Here is a 15696-nt window from a genome sequence, read left to right as displayed (position 1 = left end):
AAGGGTAAAACGAATGTGCAAATCAAAGCCGACCTGGACGAAGTTTATGGTGAGGTTGCACCTTCGTTAGCAACAGTAAAATTTTGGAAAGCTGAATTTGTTCGTGGTCGTACGAGTGTTTTTGATGATGAGCGGCCCTTGAGGCCAAATGAAGTCACCACGCCGGAAATGATCAACAAAGTCCACGACATGATTATGGCAGATCGTCAAATTAAGCTCCACGAGTTAATAGAGGTCCTAAACATTTCCTACGAACACGTACACAACATCATTCACCATCATTTGGACATGAAAGAGCTATCCGCGCCATGGGTGCCGCGTTTGCTGACAATTGATCAAATGCAAAAATGTGTGACCACTTCGGAGACGCTTTTGGCGATGATACGGCTCGATCCGAACGATGTTTTTCGCCGATTTATCACCGTTGATGAAACCTGGGTGCATTATTACACACCGGAAACCAAAGAATAGTCGAAACAGTGGCGCAAACGCGGCGAAGGGCCCCCGAAGAAGGCAAAGAGTGCACATTCGGCCGGTTGGTGACTGTTTTCTGGGATGCTAAGGGCAGCATCCACATCGACTACTTAGAAAAAGGAAAAACAATCAATGGTGAGTACTACGCAGCATAATTGGATCGATTCGATGCCGAATTGCGTCGAAAACGCCCCGGTTTGGAACGCAAAAAAGTGCTTTTTCACCAAGACAATGCACCGGCTCACCGATCGCCCGTCGCCATGGCATAATTAAAAAAATGGCTCGGAGGACGTCGTTTCGCAACAAATGATGAAGTCGTCGCTGAAACTTCGGCCTATTTTGAAGAGCTCGAGCAAAAGTACTATTCGGATGGGATAAAAAAATTGGAACATCTTCTAAGTGTATCGAGCTAAAAGGGAACTATGCGGAGAAATAAATCGATTTAATTCCAAAAAACTTGTTTTTTTCAATCAAACGCTAGTTTTAAATCAATCCACCCTCGTATATGGTGACCAGGAAGTCGTATACATACAGGGCAAGCTACGAGGATATATGGCGTGCTCTAACTAATTTGAAGAAACTTGTGTGCAATTATGACATCAAGAATTTGTCCTTACTCAATCTGGATTGGAAGATTGTCAGAAGCATGCTTGAAGTGATCTTCCGAGAAACCGGCGTAAGAATTACTGTGTGTTGCACTAATCCGAAGAGATCGTGTCCTTCAAAGACAGTAGACTGTTATTTCTTTCTGAGGGGTTCATGCAGAGCTGGAGAGTCCTGTAGATTCCGCCATCCTGGACCTACATATAGAGTTGCTGATCGGAATGCTCAAATCTGAGAGGGGAGCAGTGTACCGAACTTGCTTATTTCGACGTAGCGCATATAATGGTTACATCTGGAGACGACGATGATCTGTGTTCGAGTACCTTCCGGATGTATCGACCGAGATGGAATCGAAGCGCTAATGCAAGTGAATAGAGGTGGACTATTCTAGAATATTCTAGTACATAATAACTTGTATATATGTAGCGCTGATATTAGCTAAGCTAGTTGATAAGATATTATCGTGCTGTAACGCTACAATCGAATAATATTGTAAAGAAACTTAAACTCACGGTTCGAAATAGTTACACTAATTTATTTAAACTTTGTACTAATGTTATGATCTTATAACTATTCTATAAACTGTTCCTTAATAACTACTCCTACATATTATTATGAAGCTATTTTCTTGTGGCATCTTAAAATAATTATATTTTAATGGAAATAAGCCACAATGGAAGTTTAAAATAAGTTTATTGACGTTTCAATTTCCTCTTCGGAAATCGTTCTCAAATTACAAACATTAATAAATTAAACAAATTTTGTTTCTTGTTACTTGGTGAAAAATTCTTCTAATAATTTAATTTTATCTGATTCATTTATATTGACAATTCAGACATATATTATACATTTTAAAGTAGACGATTTTAAATTTATATTGCCAATATTGCTGAGTTACATGAATTAAATGGAGTATTTAGTATGGAATCACTAACAGGTGAATTTTACTGTCATCATGACATGTGGTTGTCTTTTTAAAGACGAATCACTGCTATTATTTTTTTCTGAAGGATATTCTCAAGTTAAAGTTGACTTCATGTAATCGAATAAACTATCTTACAATAACGTCCCAGGAACGCAACTCAGCAATATTGGCAATATCATTTTAAAGTCGTCTACTTAAAAATGTGTAATATATGTCTGAATTGTCAATATAAATCAGTCAGCCAAAATTTAATTATTAGAAGAATTTTTTCTATTTATCTTATATCTATTATATCTTTCCTATACTGTTGTACTAGCATAGTACAACAGTATAGAAAAATATATAGTGGTTAAGACGTGGACTCTTATAGACGCTATCTGCAAGAAAATTTAGGCTTTCGAAATGTGGCTTTATCGTCGAATCCTGAAGATATTCTATACCGACCACGTTACTAACCAGGACGTTGTATTGAGAATGCAAAAAGGAAATGAGTTGTTAACCACAATAAAAACAGCCAATATCGAATACTTCGGTCACATCATGAGAAACAGCAAAAGATATGGGTTGCTTCAATTAATTCTACAAGGAAGGTGAAGGATTTCTTGGCTGAAAAATCTACGTACGTGGTTCAACACAACAACCACAAATATTTTCAGAGCAGCAGTTTCCAAAACACATATTGCCGTAATGGTCGCCAACATCCGAAACGGATAGGCACTACAAGAAGGAGAAGAAGAATTTTTCACCTAGTAACAAAATAGAAAATTTGTTTAATTTATTAATGTTTGTATTTTGAGAACGATTTCCGAAGTGAAAATTGAAACGTCAGTAAACTTATTTTAAACTTCAATTATGGCTTATTCCCATTAAAATAGTAATTAACTTCTACATAAAGCCGAGGATACATATGCCTGTTACTAGCACAATGGCATACCAGTACCTAGCAAGCACCAGCTACTGTCCCCAAACTGGCAAGTGTGTACGTTAACTGGCATGCTTGTTCCTGTCATGCTAGCTAATCGCCAAGAATTTGATTTTTCTTGCTAGTAGCATGCTGTGAGATGCAAGGCGCATGCGTGGGGAGTGTCACTGGCATGTGTGAATACGCGCTACCGCTACGGGCATGCCAGTAGCTAGCAGAAAATTGTCAGATTTGTTGTGTTGGTGATAAAAATTCATCGTTTTATTTTTAAACTTGTTAATTTAAAAAATGTTTTGTTGGGGTGATGAACAAATGATGATGATGAATTCACTACATGTCAGTGACACTCCCCACGCATGCGCCTTGCATCTCACAGCATGCTACTAGCAAGAAAAATCAAATTCTTTGCGATTAGCTATCATGCCAGTTATGTTAAATTCAAGAGGAAATGGGTGAAGATATTACTATAAACGTCATAATGGCCAAATTAAAAAATTGCTTCAAGATTTTCTCGCCTACCAATCCAATTTCTCACCCAATTTTTTCCCTTTTTTCAGTTCCGCTTCGATTCATTATTCAATTTCTGTTCAATCACAAATTAACCCCTTAATTTGTAATCTCACATTATTCTTAACTTCTTAATCTATTATAGTTTCACCGTGTATAAGTGACATTGTAAAACCATATCGTATAATATTTTAATAATTAGTTCATTTACCTACAACTAAATAAATTGCCGAATAATATATTTTCTAATTGAACTTCCTAAGTGTCGCAATTAAGGCGTAGATTAAATTGTAGGGTAAGCAAAGTTTGTTGGTATGGTATGATAGGAAGCAATAACATCTGTGCTGAGGTATGAATTATTTGTGAGATTATAAATTGGGGATTTGAGCTCATGTGAGCGCAGTCTACAACAGTCAATCATAAGTAGTTACCTAACGAATATCATATTGTGTAATTACCAGTAGCTGTCAATAAATCAACACTTTTACTCCACAACTTCAACTTTTATTATACCTATCAACGTCGATCGACAAGAAGCGGACAAAGGGGCATTTACAAACCGATTCGAACCTCAAATCTACGTTCGAAGCTTTCCAATTTCTAACAATATCTTTGGAGATCAGCAATATTTGCTTGTTGAATTCATTCCGAATACCTTCCATGGATCACCTTTTTTTTGTTGAAAACTCAAAAACTTTTAATTACAAAGCAAGTACTTTAGTTTCAGATGAAAACCACTTGATTGTTTCCTAGCACTGGCATGTGTAAAAATCTCCCCTGCTTTTTCGCCTTGCCAGTATAGGTAAGCGAGCTATTGGCATGCCAATTACTAGCAAATGTGTTTTGTGCTTGCCAGTTACTGGCCTATGCCAGCAACTGGCATCCCAGCTACTTTTCCAATTTACTGGCATGTGTGTACCTGGCTTTAAATAAAATTTTTTAAGTAAGAATTCAATTCTAGCAAGTTCTATTCATTTCTCCGAATTCGATTTTTACAGTTCCAGGTTATTCCAAACATATTGCTCGCGTTCTTTACTATCTGGATCACGCGGAGGTTCATGTCAAGACCTGTAACAATATAAGAGTTTTTCATTTCATTAAAAGTAACAAGGTTGATGACGACTTCCAATATAAATGGAAGTGATAGCAAGCTGTAAATATTTGCCGATTTCAAATCCGATTTTCTTTTTTTCAGAAAAAGTCTAATATGCTGTCTACGCTAAACATTTTGTATATCATTTAGTATTACTAGTTTAGCAGTTTTTGTAGTTAAATATAAATTCTAATCTCAATTTTATGAAGTTATTTTTTATTTCAGTGTTCAAAAGTTGAAGAAGATTCAACACTGCATACAAACCAGTTACAATAATTCTTCTCATGTTTCTGACGAATATAAAATTGTAAACGTTTTCAATTTACGCAATTTAGAGAAATCATCCGATAGGTACTCATGCGGGCAAGTATCTATTAGATATTTATTGGTAGCTACTGCTTCAGTTGAAGAAACACAAGACAATATTATGGTTGCAGAAATTTGTAGACAGCGAACACAAAAATTGGAGTCTATGGGTCTCGATGTGAATTCTTGTTTGCAGTTTTTAATCGATTATTATACTCAGTTGATGAGACCGCAGGTAAGTCATTTTTTAATTGATTCTTTTTTATTGTAAGAACTTTAGTAAAGGTAGAAAATAATTCAAACCACAACTGAAGAAGTGCACTGGAACTACCAGATATATTGTTAGCATGAGCGATGCAATATTAAATAGATATAACTCTTATTTATAACAATGCAATACCTAAAATTAAAACTATCACGTGTGTTTCTTTTTACGCAATAGCCTCGTATAACTTTCTTCAGCATGTTGTGATGTGTTTGATATAATTTAATTTTAAAATATCCATTTCAAAAGATACAAACTAAGCTAATGTAAAACTAAATTCATTTTTTATTAATTGTAATTGACCACTAAGAATTTTCCAATACATTTTTGTACCTAAAGAAAATATTTATATTTCATTGTATTATATTTAATTTCAATTTTTACGTTTCTATTACTTATATAGTTGTGATTTTTTTTATTATGATTGACATTGAGCCCTATAGTATAATTATTTAATATATTTTAGTCTCATACACATATACGAGTTCTTCACGAAGCCGTTAGATCAACAATTATGATTTCGGATCTATTTACCGATAAATCTCAGTTTTCATGGATGATGGAAGTATTTCTGGAACTATTTAAGATTCATCACTCGGAAGATGAGTTTCTGTACCAGTATTTAATTTTAGGAATATGTAAAGCTGCAGCTGTGTTATCACCAGTAAGTTAAACATATCCATTTGATTTAACCGAATTTTTCTGGAAAATTTTACGTATAGATTTACTTTCTAACGGACTCCCTCTAGCTTACTCTTCTATATATATATATATATATATATATATATATATATATATATATATATATATATATCAATCAATCAATAATATCTTTTTATTTCCCATTAAAAAAAATACAATTTTCTCTTTTAGTGACATTTGTTCTCCTTGGCACATGCCATCAGGAGGGTTGGCAAACTAATATTATTCCCTAATTAATATACAAAAAATTACACTAAGGCTCATTACATCTAACAAGTTCATTAAAATTAATAAAAAATAAATTAAGTAAATATTCATATAAATGTAAGTAATAAACTAAATGTGTATATCCTACTAAGTAGCACTTCGCCCTAGACTAAACAGTAATAACAAAGTATAACAGTAAGGTATATATTGCATTTAAAATTATTGAATGTGTCCCTTAGAGGGCGTGAAAGTTGTTGATATAATAATAATAATAAGAGAGTCAAGATAGACAAGACAGATAAAAAGATAATAGCTATTCGCAAACAAATTATTAATACTAATTTTAATATTTTAATACTATTGAAATAACACCATGCTAATAGATTTAGTAATTAAATAGGCTCACTAACTCATACCTATACGCCCATGCTTCCCTACAATAACCTGCTAACTCAGCCTTTCCCTGTCTCATCATTGTAACTACTTCCACTCTACTAAGTTCATGTCTACCCAACCACTTTAACCTAATATGTCTCAACACCGAACATTTTCCCAAAAAATGTATCACATCTTCCCTTTCCTTCGTATTACACATTGAGCAAAACCTTCTTTCATCATTTCTGCCAGGTCGATCATTCAAATATAGAACTCCACATCTTAATTTGAAGAGCCATCGAATGTCCCCAAAATTTTCCATTTCTAGTAGATAATGCATGTTTACTCCTTCTTCTCGCAGTTCTTTGTAGTGTCCACAAAAATTTGATTCGAGTGCCCTATTCTCAGCCTGACGCTGTATTTCCTCCTTCTTTTTTTCTATCATATTCTCAATCATACTAGGCCAGCTTTCTCTCCATTCCCATTCACACCTTACCTCAATTCCAAATTTGTCTCCCATGCTCATCCAATCTTTCCACCAGCCACACCTTGCTCTTATCATTTCTTTCAAAAGAAATTTTGGCAACCTATCACTCGAATATCCTAGTATTTTTTTAACATATTTTTGATGTAAATTAATTGTATATAGGCTGACTCTACCAATACCTGTCTCCAAATCTAACATAAAGTTAGGACAATACCTTGGACAAGAGAACATTTTTTTTATATAAAATCTTCTGATTATTTCCACCTCATCGTACTCAAAAAGACCCCATACCTGAGACCCATAAGTCAAAATTGATCTTATCACCGACTCATACACTGTTACTTTAGCCAAAAAGGGTATATCAGCCTTAGACACTAACCTACTCCAAGCCGTGTAAATCGCTACTTTTGCCAAACTCTGGCGCTTTTTTAGATGAGCTTTAAACGACAACTTGGATGTTAGTATCATTCCCAAATAATTATAGTTATTCACTACCTCTAATACTCGATCATTCAGCTTCCAAGATTCCCTGATCACACCACCTCCTCTTCTGAATACAAGAATTTTGGATTTATCTAAATTGATTTTTAGATTCCACATCCTACAGTATTTTTCCAGTTCATTAATCATCCGCTGTAGCACCTTCGGATTGATTGCCATCAAAACCAAATCATCTGCATATAATAAAAGTCTTATAATTAAACCATTTATCTCCAAACCGCCTCCCAATGCGTCATGCAGGTAATTTACAAAAAGCGCAAACAGTAATGGACTTAAAAGACATCCCTGTCTCACTCCTACATTACAGTCAAACCATTCAGATAGACCTTCCCTTGACCAGACTGCCGATTTTGTACTTGCGAACATACTTTTTAACAAATTCAGCACTTTAGTAGATAATCCTAAGCGACTCAACTTGTAAAAAAGGGCCCATCGATCAACTGTATCAAAGGCAGCACTAAAGTCCACAAAAAATGTATAAACATTTTTTACTCCCCGTGCATGTTGGATGTTTACTATACTCGTAAGATTAAAAATGTTGTCTATAGTTGAATAGCCAGTTCTATATCCAGCCTGAAACTCATTTAAAATGTTATTATTATGTACCCACGAGGTAAGTCTGGTTAAAGTCAATGCCGCAATGAGTTTGGTTACTGCATTTAAGAAGCTAATACCTCGATAACTTTCTGTACTTTCCATATTTCCTTTCTTATAAAGAGGAAAAATTATTGCATCATAAAATCCCCGAGGAAAGTTTGGTTTGACGAAAAAATTATTAGCAAGCCCAAGTACAAGCACTTTTCCGTTTTCTGGAAGAAACTTTTAGAAATTAGAACTCTTCTATATATATATATATATATATATATATATATATATATATATATATATATATATATATATATATATATATATTAAGCCTAGAGCTAAGATTAATACTATTATAAAAAATAATATTAAACTCACCAGTCTTCCGGGTTAAACCGCGTTGATTTCCATTGCGCCGAGCTTTCGACATTCTCTCTATGATGTCTTCTTCAGGTCTTCCGAGGTCTCGTTCTCTCGAGCCCCCAGACACTACTACACTGATCACTATTCACTTCACTACTAATCACTACTAGTATCAGTGTAGTAGTGTCTGAAGGCTCGGGAGAATGAGACCTTGGAAGACCCGAAGAAGACATCATAGAGAGGATGTCGAAAGCTCGGTGCAATGGAAATCAACGCGGTTCAACCCGGAAGACTGGTGAGTTTAGTATTAATTTTTATATATATTAGTTCAATGTCAGTTTTTATTTGTGAAATCTTTTAATTTCTGTAAGTGTTTTTAAATCTATTTGTACATAATTTTTTTGTAATATTCAAATTGTTTTACAGTGTACTGATGAAGCTATCAAATAAATAGCGAAATATTGAGTTTCTTAGAAACAACAAAGATTTTTCTTAGAGACCACTATACCTGATAATTCCTACATATTTATAAATTAATTTTTGCTCAAAATAATCAGTTTTAATATATACATATATATATATATATATATATATATATATATATATATACATATATATATATATACATATATATATATATATATATATATATATATATATATATATATATATATATATATATAGATATATTACATATATATATATATATATATATATATTATACATATTATATATATATATATATATATATATTATACATATTATATATATATATATATATATATATATATATATATACTGATTTTTTTTACCTATCCAAGACTTTTACCGTTTTTTACTATTTGATGCTCTGTCATTCTATTTATGCTATATCTATTCAGTCTTTCTTTTCTTGATCCGCCCTCCTTTTATTCGTTCGATTTGGCACATATGCCTTACAGTTTTCATTTCGCCCTGTCTCTTAATGTTTTATTTGTTATTCTACGAAGCATTCCTGTTGTTCCCAATAATCTCCGTTTTACGTTCGTATCATTTCGAGTTTTGATATTACTGCTCTAACCATAGTTTTATATATTCCGGCTTCTTATTTCTACACATAGGGTTTCCCAAACATCCAGATATTGTATTTTATGTAGTTATTTGTTGTCATTCCTCTTCTTCTATTTTTGAGTTGTGGATCATTTAATTCCTAGATAGTCAGTATCCGCCACCTGCTCAATTATCTTGTCTTCAATTGCCAGCTTGCAACAAATAGGTTCTTTTGCAATTACTATAGTTTCCGTGTTTTCTATGGATCTGTTCATATTATACTTTAAGACAGTGGTATACAATTGGTGCAGCATCCTCTGAAGGTCTTCTTTATTTTCTGCCATAATTAAATCATCGTACATATCAAGTGCTGAAGGAGACAATATAGGAGCATACGGTCTCGGTAACAGAAACAATAGGGGAAATAGACTTGTACAATTCTGAGTAGAGAAAACCTATTAATAGCCAACACCTTCTTCAAACAAAACCTTAAAAGGCTATACACTTGGAAATCACCTGCAGAAAAAGAAGACAGAATTGTTAGGAATCAAATTGACTAAATGTTGCTCGATCACAACTTTAAGGAGTAGGGTAAACATACCAGTTATTGGGCAGTTAACCTTTTTTTCAATTTCAAGTCGCTGCCGCTCGTGTAATTTTCAACGGATATTATTTTGCTATGCTTGATCATAGTATAAATATATGATATTTTAAGTTAACGGGTTTTAAATATTTCTAATATTCCAGTTTTTTAGAAATTTTTTATAAAAAGACCTGAACGGTTCCAAAAAAGTTAGTTATTGGACAAAAAATTCAACTATTGGACTCAAAATTTTCAGTTATTGGACACTGTCAAAATAATGATTAAGAACAAATAAAAAGTTGAAAATAGTGTTCAAAAACTTATATTAAATCTACCTACTATATTATATTTTTGAAATTAAATGAAATGAGCTCACATTAATAGCGATCACAATCCAGTTATAATGGATTTTAGACAAAGATTTCTGAAAGTTAAAAGAGAAAAAGTAATAAAAAAAATTACATCTCTTAACTGATTGAAAAAAGAAGTAAGTATTAAGGTTAAGAAGAAAATAGAAACGATAGAGAACTTGGTACAGACGTTGAAGTAAAATGGTCTGCCCTAAAAACTAAAATAGCAAAGATACAAAAAGACGTCGGGTTCACTTAAAAACATGAATGGATAACGCAAGAGATCATGGACATTATGAACATAAGACGAAAACATAAAACAAACCCAATAGAATAAAAACGAATCAATAAAATCGTTAGAAGAAAGTGCAGAGAAGCTAAAGACAACTGGATGTCAACCAAAGTGCCTAGAAATTGAACAACTTCAGGAAAGATAGACACTTTTAATGTCCAATAAGAAAATGAAAAAAATGACAGCTAGAAAGAGACAAGAAACAATATTAAGAAATAATAATAACAAAATAATTATAGGAATAGAAGACATTTGCCATACAGTGACATTCTGACACATTTTGACGACGATAGATCTTGTGTTCCACTATCCACAGATGATCGAATAAATGAAAAAGGTCCTGAAATAACCAAAGAAATTCATGCAGTAAAAACTCAAAAAAACGAAAAACCACCGGTCCAGACAATATCAATCTGGAACTACTTAAATTAATTACAGAAAACGAAAGTGAAAGCCTAGACTTGATAACAGCATTATTCAATTAGATATATGTCACAGGTAAAATACCATCAGACTGGCTAAAATCAACATTCGTAACATTCCCAAAAGAACGAAATACCTGTCAATGGGATGACTATCGCTTGATGTCTCATATCCTTAAAACTTTTCTTAGAATCGTCCATAGACGAATTTACAAGAAGTGTGAGTTTCAGATGAGTGAAACTCAATTCGAATTTCGAAACGGATTAGGAACACGAGAAGCTCTTTTTGCCTTAAATGTGTTAACATAACGATAAAGAGACATGAATGTAGACGTATATGCATGCTTTATTGATTATCGAAAAGCATTTGACTGCGTTAACCATTAAAAGATGATCGAAATTCTGAGAACAACTGGAATTCTTTAAGTCATATCCTTTCACTAATTTTCTTTGTTCTTATTGTTGTTAGCTTGAGAGTTGTCTAATAAGTTTATACCATGATAGTTATTCGGGTGTTTATCTCCTTTCTTAAAAAACCTTAACGTTATTGTTGTTCTCCATTCATCCGGTATTCTATTTTGTGTAACGATTTTGCTGAACTAGTTGTAACGATTTGCTGAACTAGTCGTTGGGTTTGCTTAATAAGTTTCCCCATATTTGAGTTTTTCATTCAGTATTTAATCTTCAGTTATGTTTTCTCAGTGACTTCTTAAATCTCTCTTTCCGTAATAAATGTTCTTCCACCTGTTGAAATATTTTGTGTGTTTGCTTAATTTTCCGGTTAGATTAAAATGTTCCTCGTATTGGCTGTATACCATACCTAAAAACTTTTACAATGAACTAAAAACTTGAGTCAGTGAAAACTTGAGTTTAACAGTCGTGAAGATTAAAATTAAATCGATAAAATGTCGTTACATTTAATCGAAAAGGAACATATTGGCATTTAATCGAAACGGTGACCACGTGTGCGTCTGATAAAGGTTACCAGCCATTTAGGCTGTTAACCTTTGTTAGATATGTGTTTGTGTGCGTGCGTGTATGCTATGGACTCACATTGGCAACCTTTTTATCATTAAAAGACTCAGAAAGTATGGTAATCAGATCTTTTGTATTATAAATCATCTAACATCAAGCTAGGGTGTCCAAGTGGTTAACGAAATATACTTGAAATCTATTAATTGGCTGTGACCTCACAGTTTTAAATTATGTTTTTATTTTTATATTAAATTAAACTTATGTTGATTTAACTAAAAAATAAACTATCATAGCTAGACCAATTTTGATAACGGATTCATCTTCTACATGAAAAAGGCTTCTAAATAATATGTAATATTTTACTTCCGGTCATGAAAATGGTTAAAAATACTTAGGCGAGATTCATATACTTTTTTATCCATAAATTTTATAAAAAAATTAATATACCTTTTTACTTTAATTTTGTACTTTACAGGATTTAGAAACATTTGACAACTTAAAGAAAATGTTAGTGCAGTACCTAAAAAGCCCATACTTAACGTCTAGAATATCAAGTTTATATGGCATATTATATGTGCTGGAAGGATGTAAACTGAAGAGCAATAGCATAGGAGCTGTATCCGAAGAATTACAGCTAATTTTGCCGTGTGCTGTGGAATACGTTCAATTTAATTTAAATCCTTCGAATAAGTAAGTTAGCTAAATTTTTGAAATATTTTTCATATTTATAATTAATTTTACGTTATTATAAAAGCGTTAAAGTTGAAACGTTGAACGTTGGTATAATTGAGTGAACCGAGAAGTTGTCTGCCAACAACTCCTTTTTTTATTTACAATTTTTTTTATAGAGTTTATTAATTTTGAAGTGAATACTTCTTATCGCTTAGTATGCCTGTATGTTTTTGCACGGGCCCGAAATAATGTTTAGCCTGACGCGTAATATCGAGAGGAGTACAGAAACCTAACGATAAGCACATCACCCAGCCCTTTGCGTCCACAGATGGACATAGGCCTCCCTCAATGTTGCCCATGGTGCTCTATCTTGAGCACTTTTCATCCAATTTCTTGAGATGGTCAGACCAACGAGTAGAGGATCTTCCTCTACTTCTTTTCTCTAACCTCGGCCTCCACTCAAGCAATCTCTTTGTCCACCTTTCATCACTGATTCGGACGACGTGTCCGGCCCAGTTCCATTTCGGTGTGGCAATTCGGGAAATTACATAGGTAACTCCTGTTCTTCGTCTAAGTCTTTATTTCTAACTCGGTCACGAAGCTATATACTCAGCATTGACCCTTCCCTTTTTCTCTGTACTATTTGCAGCGTTTTAGAAGTTATAGCTGTCAATGTCAAAGTTTCGGCACCATAGGTTATCACAGGCAACACACATTGTCTCTTGTGATCTTTATTTCGTGTCCAAGATATATGTATTTTTCCACCAGCTCTACTTCGTTGTCTCCAATATTGATATTTCCGCTAGGTACTAGGTTTGTCATGAATTTTGTTTTGCGAGATGTTTATTTTAAGACCCATACTGGCACACACTAACTGAAGTTCATGTAGCATTGTACATATCTCCTTGAGGTTGTCCGAGAACAAAACTATGTCGTCTGCGAATTTCAAATTTGTTAATCTTCTTCCGTCAATGTTCCGGTCTTTCTCTTCCCAGTTAAGTTTTTTACAAGCATATTCTAGTACTGCGATAAACAGTTTAGGTGATAAGGTATGTCGGACTCCTCTGCCGATTGGGATATGATCCGTGTTTTTATGTAATTTCACAGACATAGTTGCGTTCTTGTATGTATTGTAAATTAACCTTGTATATCGGTAGTTAATGCGGCATGCTTGTAGCGCCACAACAAGCAATGTAATCCCACAACAAGCAGGCTTCAGACCAGGTAAATCATGCACAGGCCAAGTGCTGAACCTAACAGAATACATAGAGGAGGGATTTGAGCAGAAAGAGATAGTGGGAGTAGCCTTGACAGACCTCACAGCGGCCTATGATACGATATACCACAGAACCTTGCTAACTAAGATCTATAACACTGTGCTTGACTATGACCTGGTAAATATCATTAGATCACTGTTGTGTAATATACGTTTCTACGTTGTGCTAAATGGAAAGAAGAGTAGATGGAGAACCCAAAAAAATGGCCTACCTCAAGGAAGCGTTCTGGCGCCGTCCTTATTTAACATCTACACCAACGACCAACCAAAGCACCCTTAGACTGAGAGTTTTGTCTACGCTGACGACCTTGGTATAGCCGTAAAGGGGAAAACACTCACACAAGTAGGGTCGACAATGGAAGAGGCTTTAAACATGATGTCAACGTATTACAAACAAAACTCATTAAAGCCAAACCCTACTAAAACTGTAGTCGGATCCAGCCACGAAAAAGTAAAGTAGCTTGTAGTGCTTCCAGGATTTTGTCAAATTCTACCGTGTCAAAGGCTTTATGGGAATCTACAAAAGCCAGAACCAGTGGTCGATTGCATTCGATAGTCTTGTCTATTACCGTTTTAATGTTCCGTAGGTGATTATTTGTTCCAAATCCGGTACGATATCCCGCTTGCTCTATTGGCGGGTAGAAATCAAGTTTTTTCTCAAGACGAGTCGTTACTATTCTTGTAAGGAGTTTGTATAGGCGACTAAGAAGACTTATAGGTCTGTAGTTTTTTAATTCATGGGGATCTCCTTTTTTGTATAATAGAATTACTTCAGGATTGTGCCATTTGTCGGGTATATTACTGTCCAAAAGACTCATGTTAAAAAGGTTTTTTATTTTCTTAAGTAGGCAAGTGCCTCCGATTTTGATTGTATCAATAACTACACAATCTTCGTCTGGAGATTTGTTATTCTTAGCTTTTCTTAGGGCTAGTTTAATTTCGTCTATTGTGATTTCCGGTAGTAGTTCTGATCCTTGGTTGGCAATGCCCTTTTTCCTTGTTAATATTTCTGGTACTTGATCTTCTCTGCTATTTGCTTTCTGTTGGCTTGTGTACAGCAATTTGTAAGTCTTCAACTATTTTAAGGGTTTCCTCTCTGTTGGTTGTAAGATGACCATTTCTATCTTTAATATTTTTTATTATCTGCCTTGTCCCCGTTCTTAGTCTGTTTTCAATACTTTCATACTTCTATTGTTCTCAATGGTATGTTCCATTTATTTTTGGTTGTATTTTTGAGTAACTTGTCTAACAGCTTTGGATATTTCTTTATTAAATTTTTGTAGTATATATATACAAAATTTAATTTTTTTTTATTTTTTTAATTTAATTGTCTGTATTGATTGTCTGGATCGATTTGGCTAATTTTGATTTTGATTCAAATTTTTGTCAAATCAGATAAGAAATCTGTTATTTCATGAGACGAAGTGTTGATGGATTTTCCTATTACCTGTGTACTGTACAAATGAGACAAGTACACGATATTTTCAATAACGTAAGTGAAAACAACTTACGTACTCCGAAGGAGTTAGCTACCTCTCCACTGAAAACTCGATTTGGATCAGAAATGGAAGTAGTTGTAATATCATCTTCTGTCCAGTTAAAATGAGTAGGGTCTCTTTTTGCTTTTTTTTTTCGTACAATTTCCTCTTCTTTGTTTGCTCCTTCCTCATCAGCTTCTCTATCTTCATCTATTTCTTGTATAACCATATTGTTTGGACCTGTTTCATCATCAGAGTTTTCGAAAATATATCTTCGTGTTCCAAATGATTTTCTTCAGAGTCA

At 33.8% G+C, this 15696-nt stretch overlaps 1 protein-coding gene across 1 annotated transcript in view; it reads left to right on the top strand.

Moving 5' to 3' along the window:
* htt (huntingtin) overlaps positions 1-15696 on the top strand; it is a 131193-nt gene that overhangs the window by 98324 nt on the left and 17173 nt on the right. The window contains exons 26-28 of the mRNA XM_072523043.1: positions 4750-5065; positions 5562-5759; positions 12442-12656. Coding sequence (XP_072379144.1) covers positions 4750-5065; positions 5562-5759; positions 12442-12656 — 729 coding nt within the window. The remainder of the gene's footprint in view (positions 1-4749; positions 5066-5561; positions 5760-12441; positions 12657-15696) is intronic.

The sequence above is a fragment of the Diabrotica undecimpunctata genome, chromosome 2 (genome assembly GCF_040954645.1).
Source record: "Diabrotica undecimpunctata isolate CICGRU chromosome 2, icDiaUnde3, whole genome shotgun sequence".
Taxonomy (NCBI): Eukaryota; Metazoa; Arthropoda; class Insecta; order Coleoptera; family Chrysomelidae; genus Diabrotica; species Diabrotica undecimpunctata.
The sequence above is the reverse complement of the archived record's forward strand: the minus strand, read 5'-3'. Positions and strand labels throughout refer to the sequence as shown.